At 46.2% G+C, this 10,112-nt stretch overlaps 2 protein-coding genes across 2 annotated transcripts; both read left to right on the top strand.

Moving 5' to 3' along the window:
• Positions 1 to 355: 355 nt before the first annotated feature.
• Positions 356 to 2,732, top strand: LOC147232596 (tumor necrosis factor receptor superfamily member 5-like). The gene is made up of 6 exons (XM_086148808.1): positions 356 to 526; positions 611 to 733; positions 854 to 940; positions 1,307 to 1,397; positions 1,480 to 1,757; positions 2,133 to 2,732. Exons 1-6 carry the CDS (start codon positions 388 to 390, stop codon positions 2,249 to 2,251), a joined length of 837 nt encoding a protein of 278 aa, XP_086004934.1. The 5' UTR covers positions 356 to 387; the 3' UTR covers positions 2,252 to 2,732.
• Positions 2,733 to 4,363: 1,631 nt separating this feature from the next.
• Positions 4,364 to 10,058, top strand: arl8ba (ADP-ribosylation factor-like 8Ba). Its single transcript, XM_086149520.1, has 7 exons — positions 4,364 to 4,580; positions 7,956 to 8,036; positions 8,109 to 8,182; positions 8,276 to 8,369; positions 8,446 to 8,513; positions 8,776 to 8,846; positions 9,201 to 10,058. Exons 1-7 carry the CDS (start codon positions 4,458 to 4,460, stop codon positions 9,248 to 9,250), a joined length of 561 nt encoding a protein of 186 aa, XP_086005646.1. The 5' UTR covers positions 4,364 to 4,457; the 3' UTR covers positions 9,251 to 10,058.
• The last annotated feature ends 54 nt before the right edge of the window (positions 10,059 to 10,112 follow it).

Genomic DNA, 10,112 nt, shown 5'->3' with positions numbered 1-10,112 from the left:
TGCGGCAAAAACAAAACAAGTAGATGCCGAGTGCCTCCTTTAAAACTCTGAAAGGTGCGATAACACATTTTTGGGGGTTATTCTGTAATCCAGCATGAAAATCACCTGTAAGACATATTAATTACTCAAGTTCCATTTTCTAAAATCCAAGTAAGAAACCATACGAGGTTCAAAACCTTTGACAGCAGGGTGTATAATCAGTGTCCTCACACACACACACACGCGGGCTGTGGTAGACGCTCCTGTGGGTGTTTGTGGGCGTGACCATCCGATGACGATTGAGCTGTTACTCAAACATGCATTTGGCCAGAAGTCAAGCAAACACGCCCACCGAGCCATCTCCGGGTGGTCGCCTTGAAGAGCAGCAGTTTGAGCAGAGTGCCAGCGATGACGCCCATCCTGGGGTCGTCCCTGAGGCTGCCCTTAGCGCTCTGCGCTCTGAGCCCCTGGGTCGTGGGATGTTGTACTGCCTGCAAGCCTCTCCAGACCTTGATCAATGGACTATGCTGTAACCTTTGCCCCCCCGGTAAAACAACCGTTCGCGAGGGAGCTGCCGTGAATCCCGTTTTCCGAGAGCCGCTCTCTTCATCTTCTCTCTGATCTTTCCAAGGAACCTTTCTGGAGACGTTCTGCTCGGAGAACGGTCAAACCGTGTGCGGGCCTTGTGGCCCCGGATACTTCTCGGACCAACACAACCTGTTTGACCGCTGTGAGAAATGTCAGCTGTGTCCAGGTAAGAGAGGCCGCGGCGAAGAGACACAAAAGGCTGTCGGACTGCGCCGCGGCGCTGTGAGTCATAGCCTGCAGTTCCTGCAGAGGAAGTTACGTGGACTGATCCTCCGTCTGCCCGCAGAGTATCAACGGCCCTGCACGAACAGCAGCAACGCACACTGCTCACTCAAACCCAGTCCAGACAGGGAGCAGCACAGATTCACAGATGGTGAGGTGGTGCTGAGGACAGGCGATCTATCTATCTATCTATCTATCTATCTATCTATCTATCTATCTATCTATCTATCTATCTATCTATCTATCTATCCATCCATCCATCCATCCATCCATCCATCTATCCATCTATCCATCTATCTATCTATCTATCTATCTATCTGCCGCACTGTCTCAAGGTGCTTGTCTTCAGTGATCCTGCCAGAGGAAACTTGGAGATAAATGGACCTTCTCATCAAACTGTCCATGAGTGGAAAAGTGATGGAGAAAACACACACTCTCTCTCTCTCTCTCTCTCTCTCTCTCTCTCTCTATCTATCTATCTATCTATCTATCTATCTATCACCCTCTCCGCCACCAGGGCCGACAGATGACGCCTTCACGTCCAAATCTGTTTGTCGGGATGATGAATTCTACGATGTGAAAATGAAGACGTGCAAACCGCTGACAAAGTGAGAGCCAGTCAAAAAGGTTAAGTTGCAGCCAGTGACGTCCCACTCCCCTCCATGACCTGTCGTGTCTCCCGGCCAACAGCTGCATTCAGTTGGGTCTGAAGGAACGGCGTCCGGGGAACCTCACCCACGATTCCATCTGCCAAGAAGCAGTTGTGCCGACAGCAGTCGTGGATTTTACGGTCACTGTGGATCAGCTGTGGAGCTCTGAACCAGCTTCAGAGCCGCCTGGCTTTACAGCAACCATTCCCAGGGAGGATTTCTCACACTTGTTCCTCCCTGTCGTCTCAGTTTTGCTTTCGATCGTCCTTCTTGTGTTTCTGTTATCATGCACGTATCTCCTCAGGAATTTCAAAGCAAGTAAGTTTCTTCTCCCCTGTCTAAGTTATTTATGTAAAAAACGAGTCTGAAGGTAAATCCGCTCCAGCGCTTTTACATGCACTGTCATCTGCCAAGGGCTTCCTCAAACTTTGGACTTGTGTTACAAATGAAGAATAAAATATGTTCTCCAGTGAAGAAGACGCAGCTAGTAATATAGAAAAAAAGCAAAATGTGAACATTGATAAAACAATTAAACACTGGAAAAAAAGCAGAGAAGAATAGTTGAATGAAGTAGAAAACATAATATTTCTTTGGGACCTGGCAAGCTTTTTGCAGCTGTTTTGTAGCAGGTCGGGGTACGAGGCAGCTGCGGGACATTTCTGCTTAATGATCAATTTGTCCATTTTCTCTCAGATAAATCCCACAGGGGGGATCCAGAAGTCAGTGCCGACGCCTCGGACGTTCACCTGTCGAAAGAGGAGAGTGGACTCCAGCTCATCGCCCAAGCTGAATCCAACCACAGCAAGAGCTGAAAACTCCCGCAACTGTTTGACCCAAATGGCAGAAGCCGAGCACTGATGGTCAGCGTGATTTTCAGCACGTGGCGGTGGTGAGACGGCCGGCCGGCACGGCTGAAGATGTGCAGCTCTCGGGGTTAACACAGCAATAAGGACGTTGTAAATGGGACTTTAAGGAGAACACAAAAACGTCTGCTTACAGTTGTCCGGAGAACACTTTGTAATATTTCTGAAATTATTAATTCACCTAAATAATTTGTATTTTAAGATCTTGACTTGTTTTTTTTAATTTGTAAAAAAAAAAAAAAAAAAAAAAAAAAATTACTTACAGTAATTAAAGAAACGCAATGGCTGGTGTGTGTGTATCCTAATATCTTCCGTACACATTTGTGTATCCCTTCACCGTTCATCTGATCTCCTTTGGAGGGGAGTCTGAATACGAACAGTTTAAAACAGTATATTTTTTTTTAGCCGATCATTTGAAAGATTTATTATTATTATTTTTACTATTATGATGAAGATATTAACCCGGCCTCTGAGTGCAGCGCTTGGGCTCCCTCTTGTGGCACACAGAGGAATCTCGCAGCAGCAAGTCAGGCTGCCTGTTTCAATCTTGATTTAATCTTGTGCAGTACATTTCTAGCTTACATTCAAGCAAAATGCACTTTGACTTAACTTTTAAGTACTATACAGTTTCATTTCAGCTTTAGATTCAGTTGTCTTTACATTTGAGTATAGTTTTCTTAATTTTTCTTATGTGTAAGTGCAGTGTAAATGTTCATACTGTGTATTCATTATTTTAAAGCGTGGTTTACCAAAATAATAACAGTAATAATATGGTGAGCCAGGGTTGCAGCAGGAATTACTTTTGCAAAGATTATGCTCTTTGCTGAATCTGCCTCATTGAACTTTGCCTAACTGTTGCTGAATACTTTGGCCCACAACGCTACTGTATTGTAACGTTGGTCATGACTGTAGTTCTTGGAGAACCAAATATTTCCACAGCTGGTTCTTGGTGTAAAAAGTTTGGGAACCTATTCAAAAGTTTAACCATTAAACTCAAAAACGAGGATGAGCACTGCATGCCAAGACCAGCAGGCACAAAAACTGTTTCTCCCCCCGGTATGTCGCTCTGAGCTGTAAATAGTCAGGAGAGTCAGAAATAAAAACCAAAAATACCCATACTGTACATTCATTTCCAACCTGCACTTTTGCATCATCATTTCACATTTTTGTACATATTTGTACATATACTGCCTGTTTTGCACGTGCTACAATATTGTTGTGAGTCACGAATGTTGGCATTTATGTTGATGCTTGTTTTCTGTTTGATTTTGGGGTTGCTGAGAATTATGTGGGTGTGGTTTGGGGTGCAATAAATTCTTTTTTTTTTGTTGATTTTTTTTACCTGGCATTGAGGGGAAACAGTTGTATTGCAGGCTTGTGTGGCATGGCTGTGGCTTTTGCTATTGCTGTGGCTGTTGCTAATAGCAACAGCTATTGCTTATTAAGCAGACGTTTTACCATCACCTTGGTGTTTCCCTTGTTAAAACGCTATAATATGTACATTTTTCCTTTGCCTAACGCATTCCCTTCCCTGCAAAGTGAGAGGTGACAGCCTGGAAACTAATTCCTTGTTCTCCACGACCTTGACCACTAAAAGCCAATTGGTCGGCCACTAAATGGCAATTGGTTGGCCACTAAAAGTCAGTTGGTTGGCGACTAAATGGCAATTGGTTGGTCACTAAAAGTCAATTGGTTGGCAACTAAAATTCAATTGGTTGGCCGCTGAATGGCAATTGGTTGGCCACTGAAAGCCAATCGGTTGGCCACCAAAAGCCAATCGGTTGACCACTAAAAGCCAATTGGTTGGCCACAAGAATTAATTTGGTTGACTGCTAAATGGCAATTGGTTGGCCACTAACATTCAAATTGTTAGCCGCTAAATGGCAATTGGTTGGCCACTAAAAGCCAGTCGCTTGGCGACTAAAATTCAATTGGTTGGCCGCTAAAAGGGATTCTGGTTTTCCCGTTTAACATCAGCTGCACATGGATGTAGTTCCCGCTTGTGCCGCTGGGGGGCGCTCTATCGGCGTCGGCCCCCCTGATGATCATATGACCGCTGCCTGCGTCCCACTCCTCTATCCCGCTGGAAAACGCCACATCTGACGGGGAGGGAGAGGCACTTCGATCCGCCAGAGGCTGATATTCGACCCTGGAGATGCTGGCGCTAATAAACCGGCTTCTGGACTGGTTCCGGTCCCTGTTCTGGAAGGAGGAGATGGAGCTGACCCTGGTGGGCTTGCAGAACTCGGGGAAAACCACCTTTGTGAACGTCATCGCTGTAAGTCTCCGGCAGAGCTGTTAGCTCGCTAGCCGCTGTTAGCCTGCGAGGCAATACTCAGCCAACCGCTGCTAGCTTGCTGCTAATCGCTGCTAGCTTGCTGCTATACTCAGACAGCTTGCTGCTAACCGCTGCTAGCTTACTGCGAACCGCGGCTAGCTTACGGCTAACCGCGGCTAGCTTATTGCTAACTAGCTTACTGCTAACTAGCTTACTGCTAACCGCTGTTAGCGCGGTTGCCAGGACCGAACCGGCTTACTCGTAACGTTGCGCAGGTGCGGCTCTACCGTCCGGCTAAGGCCGGCTGTACCGCCGGGTTTGAGTTCGCAGGAGGACCTCGAAAGCCCGTCTTAGCCCTAGCATTCAGCTTCTCTCTGCGGAATTATTACAAATCTGCATCCTTGGGGCTTTTCTCACACGCACACGGTCATTACTTTGCCGGTGCTGAGTACTGAGCCTTCTTCATCAGGTTTTTAACACGTTCCCCTGGAGTCCCTTGCAGCTGTCAGTCCCTCACCTGTGCACCCACCTGTGTGGACTTCTCAGGTCCTCAGATGTTTTTATTATGTTTTTTCGACTGCCTGGTGACTGAAAGAGTTTTAGCAACATGTTGTGAAAGACAGTTTAGTGTTTTTGAACAGAGTGGATTGCGGGGCGATCACACACACCAGCCATAGCTGGACCTGTGACTGACTCCCACCTGGAGACCTCTGACCTACATATTGGACCTTCGGACCAGCTGTCAACAGTCGTTTTGAACAGATGAGGAAACTTGACATCCCAACTTCCCTGCACCTTCTGATTTGCACGCCAGGCGACTTCTCACTGGTCTTTTCAAAGGTGGATTAGTTTGACACTCGTGGAAACATCTAATTAACAGGAGGAAGATGATCGAGTCTGATGCTTCCATCCAAGATTAATAAGTCGCTTAGTTCATCCTGTGAGGATGTGCAAATCTGCAATATGTATCAGAAGAAGGACCAGACTTGGTACACATGGATCCAGGCAGACAGTGAAAGGAAACAATCACAGAGGAGACAGACCTTCTATGAATGGAACTGAAGGTCTGAAGGTCTCCCAGACAAAAGTCCTCTGCTGTCAGGTGGACGCCGACAGAGACTTCCGGAATTCAACCATTGCCGGCGATTCGGCAACATGTTCCCCTGGGGAAGTGATGGATGTAGACGTTGCTATCAGGAGCATGTATCCAAGTCCTCATTACAAGTTCTGATCCTGCTGATTTCTTGCCTTTTTTAAATTATACTTAATCAATCCAATTTTGGGAAATTGGTTCTCTGCATTTAACTCCGCGTCATGGTTCTTCCATGATGATAGACGGCTGACAGATGGCATGCCAGCACCTGTCAGCGTCAGGGGAGCATTTAAGGATCAGTATCTTGCTCAACAACACTTTGTGTGTGTGTGTGTAGACCTTTGCTGTAATAGAAAAGCATGCTCCTGTCCCAGAGCTCCTGTGAAGCCCTGAAATGGTCCAAACAGGCCCTTTGGTGTCGAGGTGAGACAGGTGAGGACATGAGGGTCCAAGGTACAGGAGGGGGTTCAGGATGTTCCTCTATTCTCCACGTCCACACATAATATCGGTCCATTCCTTTTCTCCACGCTTTGGCCAAACCGTCTGTAACTCAGTGTTGAAACCTCGCTCATGATTATGTAGGTTTTCCATCATGAATATTCTCTTGACATGAGAAATATTTGAAATGAGTTTTATGAACTACATGATCAGATTTCTCCTCGCAACCCACAGTCAGAATTGACAAATACAATGGCGGGGGGCTGTGGTTGGCACACCTTTGAGGTTCAAACTCCAGTAAACTGGGCTTAAAGTTTTTCACTGGCGTGACTCCTGCCGCCTCTATGAGTATTGGTGGGATACCATGAGCGAGAGCATCGTCTGTGAGCCGGTCGGGGACAGATTGATGGTTTTAACAAGAGGAGTGGCTTCTCCTCTGTCCATAAATGGAATCTAGACATAAAGCGCAGCAGCAAAGTATGCACGTTACATTTGCATAGCATTGAGCATTAAATGTGGAACCAGTAAGTAAGGGATGGAGCACCTAATGACACCCCAAAACCTCCTCCACCCATCTGGTCGGCCGCCATCTTTGTACCTTCTTCAAGGAAGTACACTTACTAATACCTCTTTGTTTCTATCATTCTCTTTGATTATGTAATAATCATAATTATACATTATTTGTTAGTTCTAAAATAGAATTTTCTTGTGTAAAAACACTTAACAGAGATGGGGGTCTGAACCAGATTGCTAGCGTCTCAATTCATTTCAACAGGGTAATTTAATTTGATGTGTGAGCAAATGGATTTAACGGATTGGTCGTGGAACAAATTGAACTAAGTCGAGGTTCCACTGTATGACACCAAAGAATGATGAATACTCAGGCGCTGAGACCCATCCAAGTATAAAAGCTGCATCTCTAGATTAGGTCCACCTGTTGGTGGAGCCGGGATTCCTGTCAGCAGCCTGAGCTTACAGTCTCACAGAAAAGAGGGTAAGAACAGCAAGTAGTACAGAGTTCTCAGCGGGGGGGGCCTCCCTCCTCAGTCATGAGACCTCAACATTCAGTTCCACTTAGCTCCGTCAGGTGACTCGGTCCGGTCATGTGTTTCCTCCACACAGCTCGCGTGTTCGGGTTTTACGTCGTCCAAAGAGCTCGGAGAGGAAGGATGCAGGATCTACTGCAGCTTTCTGATGGTCAGACAGTGGAGGGTTGGTTTGCCGCTCAGCATTTCAGCAGTTTCACTTCCATGTGGAACGTTTGACCTCGTTTACACAATATTTAATCCGCGCCTCTCTTCTGCAACCTGATTGGCAGGTTGCCGGTTCAGATGCCACTGTTCTTAGGAGATTTTCTACTTCTTCGACCGTTTCCCCTCTACCTATGAATTGCATTGCTTTCATTAACTTAATATAATTGGTGACTGTGTGTGTGTTTGTGTGACCAATATCAAAGCATCTGCTTATTCTAATCATCCAGTGGTATCTCCCCCCCACAGTTTTCCAGTTACTAAATCAGCTGATTATTGATTCTTTTTTTTCCCCCCAATTGCTTGGAAGAGCTGTATTGGATTTTCCAGGAAAATCAGGAACAAAATCAAAACAAACAAGATTTTTTTTTTTTTTCATGTTTGGAAGTAAAAAGTATGATCATGGCTAATACTTGAAAATCAATCTGAGAAGGTACTGAATCTATCAACCAGGTGTTATCCAGGTATCTGCTCAGCTGCACTGTTGTCCCTGGTTGTTTAAAGCCTGTGTGAATAAACTCAGGACCACATGATTGGAGGTCCAGGTTTCTCTCAGCTCGTCCACCTGATGCGGTCTTCTGCTGTGTCTTTCAGTCGGGGCACTTCAGTGAAGACATGATCCCAACAGTCGGGTTCAACATGAGGAAGGTCACCAAAGGAAACGTGACCATCAAGGTGAGATGCCGGACAGCGGCGGTCGTGCCTGAACCCGCAATGTCATTTGAATGGATGCTATCGATCCTGCAGATCTGGGATATTGGAGGCCAGCCGAGGTTCAGGAGCATGTGGGAGCGCTACTGTCGGGGGGTTAATGCTATCGTGTGAGTGCTCGCCGTTTGTCCGACAGTTACGTGGATCTCTTTTATTGTTACATGTATGGCCACTGATTATCATTGGACGGTTGTTTTTTTTAGGTACATGGTGGATGCAGCCGACAGAGAGAAGGTGGAGGCGTCTAGAAATGAGCTTCATAATTTATTAGAAAAACCCCAATTGCAAGGAATTCCTGTAAGTATGTCTCTTCTGTCAATCTGAGCATTGGTTTCATATCGTGGGGCTTTCTATTGATTCAACTCTTTTTCAGGTTTTGGTTCTTGGTAACAAAAGGGATCTTTCAACCGCACTAGACGAAAAGCAGCTCATCGAGAAACTGTAAGTCCATCCCGTGGTTACCTTGGACTTCCCTGTCCACACCGGGGTACTCGCTCCATAAGCCGCTTTTATTCTTCATTCACTATTCACTCCTTCAGAGACTAAATGACAGTAGGATCTCGGTTTATTGCTGTGATTAGTGCCCTCTGGCGGCGGATAGGTGTATGTGTTCCAGTTTGTCTGTTCAACATCCCGAGGTTTGACAGATCGGTAGTAGATCATTTGAATCGATCTGAGTGGGTTTATTCCATGATCACCACAGGAATCTGGCTGCCATCCAGGACAGGGAGATCTGCTGCTACTCCGTCTCTTGCAAAGAGAAAGACAACATCGGTGAGTTGGGGTTGATAATGCAGTGATTGTGAAGGAGAGGAAAAGGCAATTGGGCTGCAGGCACTGGTTTTTCTTGCCTTTGCAAGTTTCACAAACGTTTGCCGCATGTTCTCCTGATTCCAAATCCTCATCCGCCGATCCGTTACCGAGGAACCTGTTCTCCTGTGAGGTGTTTGTGTTGCACTCCTGTCCATCTCCCGTTTTGCCACCAGTGTATATTTACAGAAAGAATATGAACAGTACAGTTGACATTTAGATCTTACCCAGCAGCCGTATTAGTTCGAATCTATTGGTACCATTTATTTGCAGTCACAAGGTTCTGAGTTTAAATTGTTGCTGCATCTCTGATTCCAGATATCACACTTCAGTGGCTCATCCAGCATTCAAAGTCCCGGCGGAGCTGAAGCCCTGGGAGGGGGTTCACCAGCTGTGTCAGCCATGTTGCCGTCATGCTGCTCCCTCATCACTCTCCCACAACTCATGTCACTTTTAAAAAAAACAAAACAAAAACACTTTCACCTTGTAATTCTTCCACCTATACCAAGAATGCACTACTGAATATGTCACGTGAAAACCAAATGTGCAAAATGCAATTGTGATTATTCATAAGGAGCCTGAAGCGTAGATCTTCCTCGGACCCCCTCGGCCGCACACCGTGGACAACACTGCCCAGTGTTAACACTAATAATGGCTGTGCCGCACCCGGTGGAAGGAAGGTTTGTTCATCTAAGCTGGCCCAGAGACCCGAGAAATGTCACTCTTCTTGTCAGGAGGAGGCCGATGTGGACGCTTTCCCATTTCTCTGAGCATTTCTGAAGGCTGGAAGATGATCTCCTTCGTGAAGGACAGGTCTGCCATTTTAGAGCATCTTGTGTTTAGCGAGTCCGTCTGAGCCGGGGTGTGCGAGCGTCAGGCTTGTACCGTTTTACCGGTGTGAGACGCGGGTGCCTGAGTATGTGATTTTATTTAAAGTCTGAATGTAACAAAGCAAAGCTGTGCAGGTTGAGTTGTTCACAATGGCCTGTTTGTGAGGAGCCTCGGTGGAACGATGTCCTTTCTGCTGTCTCCAAAGCAGAGAGCTGCAGAATCTGAAGTGCCTTGTGCAATGTCTCATCTCTGGAGCAAAGCAGCATGCAAGGTGTGCCCTCGGGCTTGGGAGCGAGACACGACTTTGAAATATTCTGGAAATAAAATGGCATGCTTTTTAATTTAGACACTGTCCCTTTCTTTTCTCAGAATGTTTGGATTTGCAGCCGGGTCGAATGC

Source organism: Fistularia commersonii, chromosome 7, assembly GCF_037954325.1.
Source record: "Fistularia commersonii isolate RoL2024-O1a breed Wild chromosome 7, RoL_Fcom_v1.0, whole genome shotgun sequence".
NCBI lineage: Eukaryota > Metazoa > Chordata > Actinopteri > Syngnathiformes > Fistulariidae > Fistularia > Fistularia commersonii.
Note: the sequence above shows the minus strand (reverse complement) of the source record. Positions and strands in the feature narration are given on the sequence as shown.

Excerpts from the sequence above, each read along its gene's own strand:
- LOC147232596 (XM_086148808.1), top strand. The coding sequence starts at position 388 with ATGACGCCCATCCTGGGGTCGTCCCTGAGGCTGCCCTTAGCGCTCTGC. Across the intron at positions 527-610 it reads CTGTAACCTTTGCCCCCCCG|GAACCTTTCTGGAGACGTTC; the intron begins GTAAAACAACCG and ends GATCTTTCCAAG. Across the intron at positions 1,398-1,479 it reads ACGTGCAAACCGCTGACAAA|CTGCATTCAGTTGGGTCTGA; the intron begins GTGAGAGCCAGT and ends CCCGGCCAACAG.
- arl8ba (XM_086149520.1), top strand. The coding sequence starts at position 4,458 with ATGCTGGCGCTAATAAACCGGCTTCTGGACTGGTTCCGGTCCCTGTTC. Across the intron at positions 8,037-8,108 it reads AAGGAAACGTGACCATCAAG|ATCTGGGATATTGGAGGCCA; the intron begins GTGAGATGCCGG and ends TCGATCCTGCAG. Across the intron at positions 8,370-8,445 it reads CCCAATTGCAAGGAATTCCT|GTTTTGGTTCTTGGTAACAA; the intron begins GTAAGTATGTCT and ends ACTCTTTTTCAG.